This window comes from Lutra lutra, chromosome 8 (genome assembly GCF_902655055.1).
Source record: "Lutra lutra chromosome 8, mLutLut1.2, whole genome shotgun sequence".
Classification (NCBI taxonomy): Eukaryota; Metazoa; Chordata; class Mammalia; order Carnivora; family Mustelidae; genus Lutra; species Lutra lutra.
In genome coordinates, this window is record NC_062285.1 from 63,252,758 (window position 1) to 63,272,018 (window position 19,261).

The 19,261-nt window shown below is 38.2% G+C and overlaps 1 protein-coding gene and 1 pseudogene across 7 annotated transcripts in view; one reads left to right on the plus strand and one right to left on the minus strand.

Moving 5' to 3' along the window:
- The window catches only part of NELL2 (neural EGFL like 2), a 405,295-nt gene that overhangs the window by 293,410 nt on the left and 92,624 nt on the right, over nt 1-19,261 (plus strand). For all 7 annotated transcript variants that reach the window (XM_047742250.1, XM_047742251.1, XM_047742252.1 and 4 more), the window contains 2 exons: nt 2,933-3,055; nt 6,126-6,221. In XM_047742250.1, the coding sequence (XP_047598206.1) occupies nt 2,933-3,055; nt 6,126-6,221 (219 nt within the window). The remainder of the gene's footprint in view (nt 1-2,932; nt 3,056-6,125; nt 6,222-19,261) is intronic.
- On the minus strand, nt 452-1,624 carry LOC125107301 (hsc70-interacting protein-like; annotated as a pseudogene).

A 19,261-nucleotide genomic window follows, 5' to 3' on the forward strand; every position in this document is an offset into this window, starting at 1 on the left:
TTTTCCACAATTTGGGAATATTCAGCCAGGGATTTGGAGGATAAGATACCTATTTGTGCAATCCTAAAACCTTAATGATTGAGAGCTCTCTTTCCTCTGAAAGACTATTGGGAATAATATCTAAGAATTTTATTACAGGGCTATAGTTCAACTATTATAACTTTGCACTTATATATAACACAGGGCATAAAATGTTAATCTTTTTTTGGGGGGGGACTAACAGACCCTTTTAATATGTTTTTAAATATTTTTAAGGTTTAAAAAGTGTTTAAAGTTTGTAGTTCCTAGTAGGAAAACATTATCTGAATGAATACTCTAATGGCAACAATTGTAGAATGTTTCAGTTGCATGGGGAGCAGAGGGGTAGGGATTCTCTCCACAGCACCCCAGCTTTCTTCATGAGAAGGTCGGAGGTACACTGGTTTGTATTATTGCGACATCCATTAGGTGATCGAAGTTGCTTTTCCTTCAGCAAGGGCTTTATTTGTCAGAAGGGCATTATGCTTGACCTCCAAATTTGGCTGACAATTTACTGATGAGATTCATAACCTTTGGGTTGCTCTGATATTTTGACATACTCGCTGGGTTCTGGGCCACATCCTGGAAGGCCACCATAACTTCTGGATCCCGCATGGCTGCAAGAACTTGCGGATCACTAAGAATTTCATTGAGCCCAGGCATTCCCGCCATTCCAGGCATCCCCCTGCCATTCCAGGCATTCCTCCAGGAAAATTACCAGGCATTCCCCCAGGAAAGCCACCTGGGAAAGAGCCATACTGATCTCCTGATTGTCGTCTGGCTTCTTCCTCCCTCTGGGCTCTCTCATGTTCTTCCCGAGCCTTCTTAACCCTTTCTATTCTTTCTTTGATCTCTCGCTCTTCACGTTTTCGCTCATATTTTCTCCGATGTTCAGCAATTTTCTGGGCCCTCGGTTGAACTTCTTTCAGCATTGCACTAGCATCTTCATCATAATCCAGTTTACAAGCAAGGGCAAGATCATGTGCTGCTTCTTCCCAATGGCCCAGAAGTCTATGTGCTTTCCCGCGCCACTTACAAGGCTGAGCTGAATCAGGATTTATTTCAATAGCTCTGTCACAGTCTCAAATGGCAGCATTTGGCTTCTGTACTTTGATGAAGACACTGGCTCTCTTGGCATACAGAATGGCCAAGCGAGGATTTAGTTTGATGGCATCTGTGAACAAGTCAATGGCTTTCTGTAGTTCACCATCATTCAGGGCATCCATGGCAGCCACTTTTTTATCATTTGCCTAATCCATCATTTCCTCGGTTATCTCTACATTTTCATCTCCCATTTCTTGAGGGGCATCGGTATCTGGTTCAATCACACCTTCATTGTCAATTTCTAGATCACTCTCCTCACTTGATGGTTCATCTGTCTTTATGTTTTCCTTCGCCTTCTTACTATCTGGTTTTTCTTCCTTGATACTGTCTTCTGATTTAGTTTTATGAGTGGCAGGTGGTATTTTACCACCCATGCTCTCCACCCACTCCCGCAGGAAACGAATTTCCTCGGTGTGCAGAGCGCTCGGATCCTGCTTACACATTTTCACGAAAGCCCGAAGCTCGCTCACTTTGCAGGGGTCCATGGTCCAGAGGCAGTGGCAGGCGGCCAAAATGTTAATCTTTATTTGAAAAAAATATAGCATTGTATTTTAGCATTGAAATAAGTGATTTTAGTCTAATCTCAACATGCCCGAAGCAATTTTTTTCAAGTTATAAGTATATTATTATTAAAATGTATTGTCTGGGGTAATGCATATATTGTCTAGAATATAGTGAATTCGAAAATGGAAAGCAAATATTTCTTTTGCTTTGATGATTTATATCCTAGCAAATTAATAGCTCAATTAATTTAAGTGTATTAAAATATATTTTTAATTTTAGGCCTAAGTAGTGTTTATGTAAGAAACTAAGTGAGTTTGCTGAACTAGTTTGTATACATTTCCTTACTTATGTTTCATTTCCTACTCATCTTGATTTTGATGTCAGATCTGTTTCCTTTCTCATATTCACTGTATTTATTCCACATATTTACATTTTTGCTGAACACGGAGCTAGAATTCTGATGTTACCTAATGCTCCTGTGAACTTGGACAGGCGACTTAAGCACTCTGAGCCACTATTGACTCATTTTTAAAGTGGTTATAATGATATTGGTTCTGCCTCTCTCACAGAGTGCTGGGACAGTCAGATGATTCAGTGCTTTCTAAAGTGTCAAGTTGCCCACAGTGAAAGGAAGTATCATATCATTGTGTGTTTTAAAGTTCGGATTTGCACATATCATAAAAGCAAGTTGTCTTCTTTAACAGAACTCTGACACTTTATTTGCAGAAGGAGAGAGCTTCCTGCGGAGGTCAGCTAACTCCCCCAGTAGTTAGCATGTATATCTTTAGGTCTGGAAGTATGGGTCCGGCTGACAACTGCACCCTACTAACTCCCAGAGTTTCAACTCTATTTTCCTGCAGGCCGGGATTCATGAAGCAATACAATTTCACATCCTTTCCTAGCACCCTTTTCATGCTACACGATGAAGAGTTAGGTAGCAGATTTATTTCATGAGAACAACTCCCCCAAATGTCAGCCACAGAGACTGTATACAGCAGCTCAGCATCTCAGCCATCCACTTCTGAGAATGATCCACTCTCTTGCCTCTCGTCTTCTTCCATTCCTTCCTCCTCTCAGTGGACCTTCTGTCCAAATCCTTTTGCATTCAAGGTTTGTGACTGCATAAACTATGTATTTCAAGAGGAGTATGCGATGCTTCAAAATATGAGCTCTTCTTTTAATGTATACTTTGTGGAAATCTCTGTTTGAAAGAAATACCATGCAGTAACTGAGATTCAGGGACAGTTTAAAATGCCGTCTCTTTGAAAATCTATCTTTGAGTAACAAAATGTATTTCTCATTCCAGAACATGATGAGTGTATCACAAATCAGCACAACTGTGACGAAAATGCTTTATGCTTCAATACTGTTGGAGGACACAACTGTGTTTGCAAGCCAGGCTATACAGGGAATGGAACCACGTGCAAAGGTAAAAAGGTCTAAATGCCAGTGGCTGGACATTAAGGATAATGCAGTCCATCTTCACCTCCCTCCCCTCTTCTCATCACCGTCATCTCCCTTCTGAGTACTTCCCGTCTCACAGTCTTCCTCCTGGGTTATGTCAGTGTTTACATAGCCAAACTGTTCAACGACGTTGATGTAGCATTCCTTGACCTCCACCACAGTGGTTTCTATCTCTGTTCTTGTCCAGCAGACCACACCCATAATCACACCTGGACACTTTTTGTTTTAAAAGATTTTATTTATTTATTTGACAGATATCATAAATAAGCAGAGAGCCAGGCAGAGAGAAAGAGAGGAGGGAAGCAGGTTTCCTGCTGAGCAGAGAGCCCAATGTGGGGCTCGACCCCAGGACCCTGGGACCATGACCTGAGCTGAAGGCAGAGACTTTAACCCACTGAGCCACCCAGGCGCCCCACACCTGGACACTTTTGTATAGAACTGTTCCACCTTCGAAATCTCAAACGTCAACTTTTTGTTGTTTTACCCCAAGTCCTTCTGCTTCCAGTTGGCCCACTCTGTTCTTTCCATGACTCTTGCTCTTCGGTTGTGTGGGTACATACAATTAACAGCATCACATCAGCTATAGAAGTAGCTGCATTTCTCTGATCCTCCCTTTTCTTCCAGGTTGCCAGTGTCCTCCCAGGTTCAAATACTTGTGTGTGAATCCAAATGTGACAGCTGTGTTTGTTTGTTTGTTTGTTTGTTTTTTGACAGTACAGTCAGCCCATTTTTTCTACCACCAAAGTCCACTGTGAAATATCTCTACTGGGGGTTGTCCGACAGTGTTTCTTCTCTTCTCTCTTTTGAGCTATTGAGTACTACTTAACTGAGAATATTGGGTCTCTACTTGTTGTGGTTTCCCATTTTTGCTGCTTTGTTAAGACCAATCAATAACTCTTTTAAAAGTCCTATGGCGCCCAGATGTTTCTTTCTGTCGGTGGATGTTTCAGCTGTAGTAAACTGCCATCCACTAATTTACTCTTTCACCAGTGCCCTCTGTTGCTTCATCAGGTAGGCTTAAGCTTACCTACTACTTCACAAGGGGAATAGAGTTTCTATTTTAGAAACTGCACAAACTCCTATAGGCTAAAATCCATATTCCTTATTAGGCCATATAGATTTTTTTTTATGATTTGTATAAAAACTACCCACTTCTCAAATACGTGTGCCCATTAGCCTGGAGTTGACTAAAATTATAATCTGCTATGACACTGTATATGTGGGAGGTAGAAATAACTAGGGATGGCCCATGAGCAAGGGTCTTATGACCTAGTCTACATAATACAGTGGAGGTAGATAGCGATGGGCTAGAGGATTCCTCCGCTTTGGAAAGATCTATGGGGGTCTTTAATTTAGAGCAATGTGAACAGGCCTACTCACTTTGAGGTCTAAATCCCAAAAGATTTTGCCAGAGAAACTAGATAGATCCTGAGAAAAGCCAGATGTTTAAAGCCCATTCATAGTGTAACTGAACGCCTAGGACTACCTCAAAGCACCCAGATATACTGAAAATTGACACAGGAGAGGGGTCAAGATTTCATTTGGGAGCCCAACTTCTCACTCTTAACTTCTCTTTCACTCTGACTCCTAATTAAACGTGAAGAATAAAGCTTATAGCATAAAGAACTCTTGCAATCATGAGCAGATGCAGACAGGTAATTCTTAGCTTTGAAGGAAGGAGAACTTCCATGGATCCAAAATTTCTGCTAGAAGTTGAGCGTCTAGGTTGCCTGAATAAAGACTCTCCAGTTCATGTGTGTATTCCTGCTGGGAGTGTCAAAAGCTGAGCGATAAGTAGTGTAGATGTAGGATCTGAATCATCGAGTCCTGTACTGTGTCCTTGCACAGGATTTCAAGGAAGACACACACATAGTTTAGCAGATGGACCCTTTATTATTTATAAGGTTTACATTCTCAATTTCTTTGCAAATCCTTGGTGACTAGGTTCCCTTTTTATCTGGGATGAAGACCCACATCTGGGTCTGGGATGAAGATCCCACATTTATCTGGGTTGTGGGACCCACAACCAAAGAAGCCAAACGTCCTCTTTGTGCCCCCTTCCTTTAACCTAGCACCAGAATCCCAGATGTCTCCATTTTTCCACTCTGAGAAAGTACATCCTAACTAATGAGAGGAAGCGTGTGCCAGAAAACTAGAGAAAAAGCTTTTACCCCAATGCCTGGAACAAGCTGATCTAATTCATCCATTACAGACCTGCCAGGCTGAAGGAATGGCTTTGGAGCCTTATAGAACCAAAGAACGAGCTAAAGTGGAAACAGAAGCATCTAAGGGTGCTCAGGGTCACCTAGCTTATTTTTCTCACCTTCTCTGAATTGGGCAACACTTCAAAAGGGCACCCTTGCAATGGCTCAGATCTTGGTTCCTTTTCCTACCCATAGACGAATTCCCCTCACTCACAAACCGACTCTAATACAGCAGATTTTGCGATACCTTGGTCCTTGATTCTGGACCCTGACCTGTCCTCAGCAGAGGAATGCAAGGCTCTTTTCACTAGAGCCAATTTTTGCCATTGGCCAGTTCATCACAGGGACTGATTTAGAACCTTGTGAAAGATGGGGCATTTCTCTAATACTCTGGTACAATGTGTAGAATGATCAGAGACTCATAGGAGTCAATCATTTTCTATTTCCTTATCGACTCTTTAGATGGTAGTTTGCTCTTTAAGAAAACTCCAGGATAGTTTCCGTGTTTTCATTTCAAGCTAGACTGTTACAGTGAGATGCAACTCTAATTCTCATGTACTTCCTGTTGTGTGAGGTTACTGATTTTTGCTAAAAGAAAGTTTAGTGTTTTATTTTACAGGTGAAATATTTCTTTAATGTTGAAAAGAGTACTGCTTTACAAATTGGGTTGAAGTTTCTTACCTACATGTAAAGTCTTAGAGGAATTTGAAATTATAATAACATATATAATTTGATGTCCACATCCCAAGGGAATAAAGAAAAGTTGAGTTTAGAGTAACTTGGACTACTTTCTTCTAAAATGCTAACATCATGTATCTGAATTATTTTTAGCATTTTGCAAAGACGGCTGTAAGAACGGAGGAGCTTGTATTGCCGCTAATGTGTGTGCCTGCCCGCAAGGCTTCACTGGGCCCAGCTGTGAAACGGGTAAGAATATCATTCCATCTTCTAGAAAATGAATTTTTACGCCTATGTATAAAGTAATCCATGAGGAAAATAATGTTTCAACTTTCAAGTGGGTCTCAAAGCATGGCACTATTAATAAGGGAGTGTTGAGAGGGAGGAGGTGGGGCGTTTCAGTGTTGCAGGCATATTCACTGGGCATTTCCCCAAAGTCATTCTATGGAGGTTTTTCAGCTTGTAACTAGGAGAATATTGAACCTTTTTAGAAAGATATGTGGGGTTGGCCAGGATTTTGTGACTTCATAATTCGTTTTACTCATTTGGAGCCTATTTTTCCCGGAATCTGTACAACTATATTAAAGGATAGATTTCAAGTTTATGGCCAGATCACTTTCTAGGACATACTACTTCCTGCCTCCACATTTGAGAAATGTAATAAGTTTTTGCCTGACTCATTTAATATTCATTCATTGTTGTTTATTTACAAAATATTTAAAGTTTTCTACTTTCTGATTATTCCTCATCCAAGTTCATTTTGAATTCACCCTTTCTGATGGATGCTGATACTAGAAACTAATATATACATGTATTATATATTATATAATATGTATAACTGCATAGTCTGTATATATTATCTTATGACCTACAGTAAGGTATTTTGTCAATTGAAAACACATCGTGAGAACATTGGCTCTTAAACTAAAATCATGTCGATGGTGGTTTTGGTTGCTTTGGGTTAAGTGGATTCTGATAGTAGATGACCTCAGGAAAGCCCATTATTCTCCCTAACAGAAAGCTGCTACTCTAGGGATGGGTGGTTGCCATCTTACATTACTTTCTATAAATCTCTGTGTAATAGATGTGCGTGTCCCGTCCACTTGCAGAGTAGTCTGGTTTAATAAAAACACTGATGGATAAGAACATGAGACAGAAAATGTTCTGGACCATTTGGGAAGTAAAAATTTTCCTGAACTGGTCCTGTCACTGTGCACAGAAGGATACCCACAGAGGGGTTTGCATCACTAAATTGTTTCTTTCTATACGTGCCTCTAAGTGATAATCCTAAAGCTTCAGGGACAATTGGGTTACAAAGGTCTCTAATAGAAAATGGATGGTGGCCATCTTTGATATGTAGGACTCTTTCTTAAGGGGATTATTTCCTAAATCAGGAGTTCCAAACTCATTGTGCATGTGACTCACCCACGAGGCTTAACTTGTTAAAAATACAGATTTCTGGTAATTAACTATCATAGGATTTCCTAGGTCACAATCAGGCACTTCTGGTGCTGTGCTTCTGCAATGTTTCTATCCCATGGTCTCCACCAGTACATCTGAACACACCAAGGTAGCTGGCGGTCATCCTGTATATCCACACGTGTGGTGACCATGTTTCCTGAATACAGTATTTGGTGCTGCTTCTGGTGTAGAGTCTGGATACAGAAGTACTGGCTTTTTTCAGGACATTTCAATGGTGTGTAATTTTGAAGTAAATTTCTTTCCCAGAAAATCTGAGATGAATAATGGCCATGCCTAATTCTGCATATCATTCTTCCACTAGAAAAAAAAATTATGTATGAGATTGTAAAAATCTGGAATGGGGTGAGATTGATTTGAGTAATGTAAAATTTAAAACTAAGGAGTTAAAAATAACCCAACAGAATATTTAACTTTTTCTAATTATCTTTGAACTTTCAGTCTATATGAAGACAATCCCAGGCTTACTCTAAGTAGCTATCTGTATCAGCCAAGGGCTTTGAGAAGGACAGAACAGATGTGGGTTCAAAACCTAGCCCTATCCTTTATATGTTATGTGACCTTGGGCAAGTTATATAACTTCTCAGTGTCTTGTACTATCTATACATCACCTACTCTTTATAAGTCTCTTCCAAGATAGGTATTACCTCCATTTTTAAACAAAAATATTTGGGTTTAGAATGATTAATTTTTTTTTCTAAGGCCATAGATTAAACAGCTGAATACAAGGGTCTTTCTGCTCCCAAACCCAGGTTTTTGTTTTTGTTCTTGTTTTTTAATCTATATCTATGTTTTTCAAAGTTTCTTGTCATTCTAATGAGAGAGGAGAGAAAATGTCTTAACCTAGGCCCATCCTGAAAAGGCCCACCACAAGAGTAAATAAAATTTCTCCAAAAACTCGTATGTTTTTTCCCAAAAATTCATTCATTTCTATTCCATAATATATGAAAACATTTAACTTACTGTCATTGAGTTAAGTTGGTGCTGTAAGACATGGGGTCAAAATTTGTCACTGCCTTCTAGTATCTCCTGGCCCAAGACCACATTTCACTATTTGAGAAGCAAGGTATTCCTAACTCCTTCTTGGGAAGTTGTAATGACAGTACTTGCCTCAAAGCATCTGTCGCAATTATTCCTACAGGCCAGATCCTAACCCCTCACCTTCTAGCACCACCACTTTTGTTGATGATTCTTAAATAGAAGTTGTGCCCTTTAAAAAATATCTTTAGAGGAGAACCACATGAAATAATCTGTTCTCTCATTATTCAACAAACATTTATTTAGGACCTTTTATATGCTGAGCGCTGATCTAGAAACAGGGTATAGCAGCGAACAACACTGAGTTCTTAATCTGCATGGAAATTATGGTCTAGTTGAGTTAGAGGGTCTATAAATAGGAAAATAAATAAATACCTAAAATAGTATCAGGTAATAATAAGAGCTATAAAGAAAACTAAAGCAAATAGTGTAAAATTATTTTTATTAACCTATGGACCTTACATATGAGTAGTATTATTATTATTGGTATTTACTTCATTAATAAAACCAACTAACATCAACTTCTATATCAAGTCCTAAAATCTCAGTGATTAATACAAAAACATTTGCTCACTCACATCTCAGTTTGATATGTCAAATGTGGTGGTGGGGAGAGTGGGGGGACATTGGGATTGGGCCTGCTTAAGCCAGGCCCCCCGCTATTGCCATTTGATTAAGTCATGCCCAACACACAGCCTCTGTTGTCACAGAGAAGAGGACCATAGAGAAAACATGGAGAATACACCCCCACTGTCACTGCCTCAGACCAGAAATGACGTGCATGTCTCTTCCTCTCACATACAGTTGGTAAGAGCTCACCCCATAGACTTGAGTGGTTTAGAAAATCTAGCTGAACTGAATGTGCGCAGGAAGATGAAACTGGTTTGTGACCATTATGCCAGTCTTTTGCCATATCTTCTATCTGCCATTGCTGGTACTATTTAAACAATTCAAACCATTTTCTATATTGTCTCATCTACTCAGATGGAGGAACTGGGTTACTTCCTTTTCAGCTTCTGCCTCCTTTCCTTAACTGGTGGGGATCCTTAACTTGGAATAGCTGAACCTCTACAGGTATCTGGATGGACTTTGGGAATCCATGAATTCCATGAACATACATGTATACGTACACTTTCCTGCAAAAAGAATTCAGAGCTTTTAAAGGTGGCATACAGATTCTATAACTTCTAAATAGGTAAAACCACTGGAGAGAGAGTCTTCCATGATTCATAAAGTAAACTACCTGCTCTTTTATTCTGTGTAGGGTGTTTCAGATGCAAATATCCCACGTCTTCCAGTATGTTTCTTTGAGGACCTTAAATCTCAAGACCCCACACTGAACACATCATCTCCACGACCTTTGGCTTATCTCTTCTTCCTCTTTTATTACCAAACCCTGGTTCTTAGTCTGTATTTCAGTGAGTGGCCTTATCCACCAAGTTTTGTTGGCCAGTAAAGAATGAGTCACCTCCCTCTTATTTCCTTTCACCTCCCACCAAATCCTTTTGGTTCTGTTTACTAGGGTCCATTTCTTTCCTTTCTGGCTGGACTACAGTAACTCAGGGAGCTCAGGTGTATCTCTCTCTGGTCAGTTCTCCACAGAATATCTGAGCACAAATCTGACCATGTCATTCTGTACTGAAAAAAACCTTTAGCATCCCCTACTGACCTCACAGTTCTTGACAGACCTATATGGCCCTTCAGTATTTGTCCCCTGCTTCTCTGCCCAGCATTCATCCTCTTGCCCCTCAGTCTCCTCACTTCATTTACAGCCCGAGGCATTGAGTCTCTTGAGGATGAAGCATGTATCTTGTTCACTTTTGAATCTTTAAGACATTGGTAAATAGATAAAGAAATGAGTGGTCAGTTAAATGAGGAGGTAAAAGATGATATGATTGCATCATATTTGGTGGACTTTATTGAACATTAGTTTAAAGAGGCTTTCAGGGTCATCGGGTCCTAAACTCTCATATGGCAGATAAAGTAATTTAGGTACAGAAGGGTAAAGTAACTTATGATAAGGTGTTTCATTATAGATAGTGATCTACAATTTAGAACTCAGGTCTTCTGATTTCTAGTCCAGTGTTTCTCTTTTTCTTCCTTTCCTTCCTCTTTCCCTTCCTCTCTCCCTTGTTTCCTTCCTCCTTTCCTCCTTCCTTCCTTCCTTTCTTCCTTTTTTTCTTCCTTCCTATGCCATGCTGTCTGTTCAGGAATTTGTCCTACTATCATCTCTCATGAGGCCTGTGCTTTTTGTTATGTCCTCCCCTTCAATTGCCAAATAATCTTATTGTCTTTATCAGTGAAGACTGTGGCAGTTTTTCTCTCCCTAGGTAGGGAAAAAGCATCAGGACTGTTAAGATTTTGTAAGTTTAGGAATGGCCTAAATCTTGGACTGCTGGTGCTAGATGCTGTCCTCCCCTTCAACTGCCAAATAATCTTATTGTCTTTATCAGTGAAGACTGTGGCAGTTTTTCTCTCCCTAGGTAGGGAAAAAGCATCAGGACTGTTAAGATTTTGTAAGTTTAGGAATGGCCTAAATCTTGGACTGCTAGTGCTCGATGCTGCCTGATAGCTGAGAAAGGAGACTAATTCCTGGCCCCAATGGCCCTCTGTTGAGCCCTTACAATGGAATCACTGAGCATGAAGTAATAGGATTTACCAGTTTCTTGAAAGACAATCTTAATGTTCAAGACATTTACCAACCCTTGTTACTTTATTGAGAAGGGCTCCCCTGAAGCCCCTGTCCCTAATTTATTGAATCTGTTTCTGCATCATGCGTATCTTGCTGGAGTGGTTGAATCACCTTACCAACCTCACAAAGAGGCTGCTGTGTGTATTTTCTTACTGAACAAAATTAATTTTTCATGGCCTTCTTTTTTAGCCACTGTGTAAAATCACCCACATGTACAGCATAACTTCATTTTTAATTAAACATCCTAATATTCCATCAGGTGTTTAACTTGGATTTAGCAGGGCGATTATTTCCTGGATAACTCAATAAAATACATTAGAAATCTCTGTGCTGAGGTTTCACAGCTTTCTCATTGCCATACGTATTTCTTACCCAATCGCTAACCCTCAGCAAACATGTGTCTGATGACCTCATTAGTATGCAGAGCTGTCTTAGTATACTAAAAGTAAATCTTTCAGTCGTGATTTACAGCACAACTCTAAAAGATGTGACAGTCCCCTATAAGTAACTGCCTACTTAAATCAAATTAAAATGTTTATAACTGGGGAAAAGTTGGAATCGAATGGCAGAGCTAAAAAAGATAGGCTATAATGTCAAAGCAGAGGAGATCAGACAGTTTGGTGATAAATGGCTTCTTTTTTTTTTCTGTGTGTAAAATAATGGGTTTCTTAGCCACAGATCAAAACATGAGATGAGATTTTAATTATTTTTAGTGAGTAGTTAAATGAATATAAATTCAAGTTGCATTCCTAAGTGTTTGTGTAACTTTTTAATAATATCTGTGGTTTCAAAAAGGTAAAATTAAGTATGATGCATATATGAATGTTGCTTTACTTCAAAGGTAACTACAGATTGATCGAGGTTGATTGATTTTAAAAAGTCTCCATTATTACTATTCGAGTATAGGTAGTAAAAATCCTTTATTTCATTTATAGTAACAAAGTTATTTTGTTAGTAGTATGTACAGGTAGCATTTATTATGAATGTCAAATGGTATTATATTTCCTGATATGGTTAAATTAGCACATTTTTCACCATTAAAGGAAGACATTTATTTAATCTCATAATCATGTAGCTTTCCTTTAAAGGCATATTTTTCAGAAGTTTTCATCGTTTCGTAGCATTTTACATAAGAAGAACAAAACTCAGAAACAAGAGAAAACTCGAAACATTTCTGGCATACCATACCTTTTTTTTTACCAAAATGACTCAGAGCAAAATTCCATTACCAAAATATCTACCTTTTTGAGGGAGAAGAGAATTTTAGTAAGACTTTTGAGATAATATACTTAATAAGGAAAAGAAAAAAAAAAACTTTAGATACCTTTGCTTTACCAGTAAATGTGATCTTTTTTAGTATTATTTTGAATTTATTTTGTTCAAGCTGAACAAATACCAATTTTGTATATAAAAATTGTTCAATACACTTTATTGTAATAAAGAAAACTCAGGATAAAGGCAGTTCAGTTTCCGATCCTTCAGTATCTATTTAAGTCACTTTTCCAGATTTGAATTTCTCAGGGAAGAGTAAAGGCACAGCTGATCATTTGGTGGTTTTTGTAATGTAGGATCCGTACTCATGGAGGGATCCATTAACTTGCCTGAGGTAGAATCTCCAGTCATACTTCCTGAGTTGCTTCTGATCTTTAAACTTGGTATTTAATGATAAAAGTGATTGAGTTACATTTGATGAGTGAATGTGTCTTAATGAACTTTGGATAATTTGGGGATTTAGGTCTCCATGTGACTTTTTCTTATTATAACATTTTTAAAAGAAGAAACCAAAGAACTCTCACAGAAGGCTTTTTGACCATACGTTGCGTATGAGTTAACTTGGATACTTAAGATATAGCTTCTCTTTATGTAAGTGATCCTTAACCTTTTTAAAAATAGCCCTTTAATTGATTAATATTATGCCAGACCCTGGTCTTCCTTGAAGCATTTAACATGGTGGTCAAGAACATTAAAAATTGGATCATCGGGGAAGAGCAGGAATAATTAAAGAAGAAAAAACCAGAGAGGGAGACAAACTGTAAGAGACTTAATCTCAGGAAACAAACTGAGGGTTGCTTGGGGGAAGGATAGGGTGGCTGGGTGATGGACATTAGGGAGGGTATATGCTATGGTGAGTGCTATGAATTCTGTGACTGATGAATCACAGATCTGTACCCCTGAAACAAATAATACATTATATGTTAACTAAAAAAAGGGGGGGCGCACCTGGGTGGCTCAGTGGGTTAAAGCCTCCGCCTTCGGCTCAGGTCGTGATCCCGGGGTCCTGGGATCGAGCCCCACATCGGGCTCTCTGCTCAGCAGGGAGCCTGCTTCCTCCCTCTCTCTCTCTCTGCCTGCCTCTCTGCCTACTTGTGATCTCTGTCTGTCAAATAAATATATAAAATCTTTAAAAAAAAAAAGAACAGGAAAACTTTTTTTAAAAATTGAAACCAGAAGGACATCCATCAGCCTGAGTCCTAGCTCTGCTGATGACCACCTGTGTGACCTTTTCTATGTTATTTTGCTTTTCTGTGCCTTAATTTTCATATGTATGAAGTGAAGGATGATAATATCTACCTCATTGTTCTGTTCTAGAAATGAAATGAAATAATGTAAGCAAGGCATACAGCATCATTCTGGAACATTATAAGTACTCAATAAATGATACCCGTTATGGATGTATTATACACTTTAAGTAAAATGTTGGGTACAGAATTGTTTAAAGCTTTGACTCCTTTGAGTTAGCTGGAGATACCCTGAGTTATTACAAAATAAAAGTTAAGAGTAAGAAATGATTCTAGTTTTCTTGATTCATTTATAAACTAACTTTAAGTGTAGCTTTACTATACTTTAATGCTTGAAAATCTTTAATTTAGCCATTTGCATTCTTTACATTTACTTAAAATTGCTTTATTTTAATTCTAATGCAAATCTTAAAAATTAATGTTTTATGGAAATCTAAGTCTTTGTACTGTTCAAAAAGTAGTTAAAAGTTCTTGTGTTAAATCTCAAAGTCATTTTTCCAAGTCCTTCAGGTTAATTGGAAAAAATCTTACTTTTTCCATGTATCAGTCATGTATAATAGATAACAATTCTGATGGGGAAATATTTCAGACTCTTTTATTGTAGGGCCTACCTAATTAACATTGGAAATGAGGACACATCATGGAGTTAATATAAGAAGAAAAAAATAGCTTTCAAGCTGTTAGAGGGCAGGTCTCCAAGAAAAAAAGCCCTAGTGGAATTATTTGGGAATTTGGAAAAGATCTTCACTTTTGCTTTAAAAACATTGATAATTTTTTCAGCGGGTCACCTATGAATATATTATATTGTGTTATATCCCTGAATTCCTAAAATCCATTCCCCCTTATTTTTTATGACTTAAAATAAACCAAATAAAGTCACTTTTATATTTTTGATATTATTCTAAAATTTTAACCAATTACTTCATTAATATTTTCAACAAGTAGTATAAAATATAAAAGGGCAAAGAGCATATAACAAAAAGTAAATTTTCTTTGTACCCTTTTCCCAATCATTGCTTTCTTTTCTTGCTTAACAATATATCTTAGAACCCATACTGTCATTTCATCCTCATTAGACAGCGTGATTCAAATAAGAAAGCCAGTTTTATTAGAGGCTGCTATATTCCGATAGCAGATTTTAATTTGTAACTCTGTGCTTGCCAATAAGAATGCACATCTTAGGGACCAGATCTTTCTCTTCCTTTGGGCACCCCCATCCTTTGGTTGGAAATGTTCTGTAATTTTCTCTTTCATAAATTCCAAATTTTTTTTTACATAGATAAGCTGATGAACTTTTATTTATTACAAGTGATAGCAGGACAGATTTCATATCCTGAAGAGACATGAAAACATGATAAAGTCATGAACAGCTATCTCATGTTTAGTCTTGTTTAACTCAGAATATCTCGAGGATGCAACATTTAATATATACTCAAATTATTTTTGCTTCTTGCATTCTGTCTCTTCTGTGTTTTGTTTCTTTCTTCCTGAGGGACCTATGTTAGTACTCTCTGGGTGGGTCTATTAGTGGCAAACTCTCAGCATTGGTCTGAAATGGGCTTTATGCCATTTTACATTTAGGTTAGTTAAGTGTCAATTTCTAGATTGTTCTCTCTCTAGAACCACTGTGAAGGCAGCATCCCATCACTTTTTGGGCCTCCGAGGTTTCTGTGTAGAAGTCCACTGTCAGTTTGATTGTAATTAATTTGAAAATCCTTTTTTACTTAATTGCTTTTAAGATCCCCTTTTTCTGGGAGTTTGTGGTTTCAACCTTTCATGCCTGGGGATGAATTTATTTTTATTTATCTGCCTGGGGATTCTTTAGACTAGTGAATTAAAGGAGTACTCTTTTTCATCCATTGTGGAAAACACACGGTTTTATCTCCTCAAACATTGTTTCTTTCTCATCCTCTTTATTCATTCCTCCTGGTTTTCCTATTGGATATATTTTGGCTCTTATCTCTCTGTGTTTGGTATTTTCCATCTCTCTATCTCTCAGTGCTGTGCCCTTTGAGATTTCTTCATATCTATCCCCCAGTCTATCAGTTATCTGCTCAGCTTTGTCTAATCCTTTGTTTAGCTGATCCATTGATTTTTTTAAAAGTTTAGTTTAATAACTATCTTTTTTGCTTTTAGGTCTACTCTTTTTCAAATTTTTGGTGCCTTTCCTCTTTGCTCTTATTCTTGTGATTTTGATTCCTTCCTTTATGTCCTTAACAATTTTAAATATGCTCACATTACATTGTCATCTGTATCATTTTGCTCTATTATCTGCAGTGTAAGGGAGTCTAAATCTGCCTTTTATTACGCTTGTTAACTATTGCCGCTGTTGCAGTGTTTCCTCGTGTGTTTTGTGCTTTTGATATCTGCCCTTACCTTCACTGAAGATTTACCTGGGAAACCTGAGGTCTTTTCCCTCAGAGAAACTTTACTCTTACTTCTGCAGGTATGACAGGAATATTACAGTTGACGTTTGGGTTAATTTCTTTGCCAGATGGTATGCCACACTAGTGACATAAATTTGAATCTCAGAACTCTGTAAGAGAAACATTTTTTTTTCTCCCCACCCAAATATCAGCAAAAAGAGAGTGTCTCCTCGTAATAATCTCTAGTGCTAGTGGTGGTTTTGTTTGTGTGTATGTTCCTACCCTACATTTAAACTGATGGAGGGCCCCTTCAAGGATCCTGTTTAGTGCTGAAGTCTTAGACCTTGTGTTGGACCACGTCTTCTCTGCTGTTACTATGTGAACCATAAAGTCCAGATCTGGTGTTCAGCTTCCTCATAGGCTGGATAGGAATTTCCATTTTGTAAATGAGCTAAGTTATGAATTTCCTATAATATGTTTTTAAGCCCTGTGTTTTGTAGGTAGGTTTTCAGGTTATGCAATTCTCAATATTGCTGGGATTGGAAAGAATAAGTATTTTGTTGATGCCCTCAGGAGAGGGGAATTCTTGTCACTCATAAATCTACAGATAGTGAGGGGAGACACATGGTGGCAGAAGGAAAATGGGGTGGAATGTGGGAAGAAACAATGGTAATAGGACCAAATTTGTGGAATTCACTAGGAATGGAGCTGGGGGTGTGGCTGCTTCTTTTTCTTTGCTAAATTTCTGATGTTTCTGAGAAAAGTCTGTACTTTTTCCTAAAGGGTCTTCATCAATGGTTTCCATTTCATTCTTCATATAAGCTTTCTGGAAGAAGCCACTGAGATATAGGTACAATAAACCCATAGCAATCAGCTTTATTTATACATTTATAAGTATATATAAATTTATATATTACACACACACACACACACACACACACACACAAAAGTCAGCTTTATCTGCTGATTGTTAGCTGTTTTGGGGGGTGCCTGAATGGTGCATTTGGTTGAGCATCTGCCTCTTGGTTTTGGCTCAGGCTATGATCTCAGGGCCATGAGATCAACCTCGAGTCAGGCTCCATGCTCAGCACAGAGTCTGCTTGGTATTCTCTCTCTCTCTCCCCCACTATGCCCCTCCTGCTTGCCTGCGCTCTCTCTCTCTCTCCCTCACTCACTCATAAATAAATAAATAAATCCTTAAAAAATTAAAAACCTCACTGTTTTTTGAGAGAATACAATATTTTCTAGTAGTTTTTTTTAGACTTAAAGGGAAATGTGGTGTACAAAGTGTTAAATAAAAAATCTGGGTGTAGAGTCAAGTCAAGTCAAAGAAGATGAATCTGATTTAAAGACATGAGTTGGGGAGGGTAGTTAATAAGACAAAAGACAGGACAAAGATTCAAAGTGATTCAGATTTCAGGAACAATGGGATTGAATTAACACTCTGACCTGTAGCAGACATGTGAAATTACCTCCTGTAGTTGTCCTGCTCTCAGCTCCAGTAAGGCCACACTGTTTCTACCAGTATTTTATTTTTAGATTCTTAATTCTGATCACTTCCATCTTGGGCCTATGTTCATTGTGTCCTTGGCCATAATCTTGTTTTTCTTCTTTTCTTTAGTTGCCTTCCCCACCTCCCCTGTTTCCCCACTCCCTCCCACTGGAGCATGGGTTCCTTGAAAGTAGAGGGGAAGCCTACAACTTTGTGTTCCTCATAGGACTTAGCATCACATTTTACATCTAGTGGGCAGACAATGAATATTAATAAAATATAAGTGCATTCTTGCCTTTGGGTTAAAAAAACAATTACACGAGATAGAAAACTTTAATATTGTCATGCTTTTCTTGACTACTGATTCCAAGTTAAGTATGAACCCCAAGTATAATGCACCAGCTCTAAATGAAAATGCATACTTAGCCTTTGCTCCTGCAGAGTATACAAACAATGTAAGTAATAATATTCTCCCTGAATTCTATATACTCGTTCCACAGTGGAATATTGTGTTCACTTTGGCCAACAGATTTCAAGAGGTTACTGCAAATGGGAGTGTGCTCCCATTCAGCTGGAAGATGAAAGCTCTAGTGGATATGAAAGTATGGTTGAATAAATCTGAGGTGTTTCACCAAGAACTGAAATAAATAAGAAAACTAAAAGGCAGCATGAAACTACCCTTAAATACAGTAAGGGCTCAACTAGGGTGTGGATTCTGAATTAGACTATTACATGTAGCTCTAGTGTGCAAAACTAGTAAATTTACCAGGACCCTCAAATAAGAAACATGCTGATCACAAGAACCATATGAAAATGGGGTGCACCAGCCTGCGTGTTCAAGTAGAATCTGGATGACCAAATGTCAGGAATACTGAGGACCCGTAGGACTCGCCGACTGGATCTAGATGGCCTGGTTCATGCAGGTAATCTAGGACTCCTGTTTCAATTTTTCATAATAGTAGCTATTTTAGTGTCTGTAGTTTTTTTGTATTTAATGTCTGTAGTCATTTCCTTCAATAATAAAGAGGCAGTGTAGGTTGATGGTTAAGAATTTGAGAGTGGGCTGGGAAGATGACTCTCGGGGTATAATTCCAGGCTCTACCACTTTGTGAACTGGGACAAATTACTTAATTTTTATGTGTCTCAGTCTCTTTGTCTTAAAATGGTATAATAATAAGAATACCTATTTTATTTCATTGTTGAGGAGATTACATGAGTCAATAGCAGGGATTCAGTAAATGTTAGCTATTATTATGACCTTAATCCTAATCCCTCCAGTAACCCTCTAAAGTAGTTATTATTACCTGCTGAGGAAACTGAGGTTCACAGAGATTAAATGATTTGCTCTGCTGTATAGCCGATGAAGTGGGGAAAAGAAATCATGCCTGGGGCTGATGAATTAATCTGTACTCTATCTGCTCTGATATTTGGCCTCCACTGCTTTGTAAAGATGATTAAATGCCTTTGCAATGGCAGCAAACTTTATGGAATAAAGGTGCCAAATTATCTAAATTAAACATTTATTAAGCTCTGTGCGCACACAGCATGACGTGACATGTGTATGAAGATGCAGAAAATAAAACACAGTTCTTTTCTCTTGGGAGTTTATATCTCTTGTCTCATGCCCAGGGGAGCATTTTATCTAACATAACAAGGAAAAAAAAACAGGTGGGTTCAAAAATAATAGTAATACCTTTTAAGTG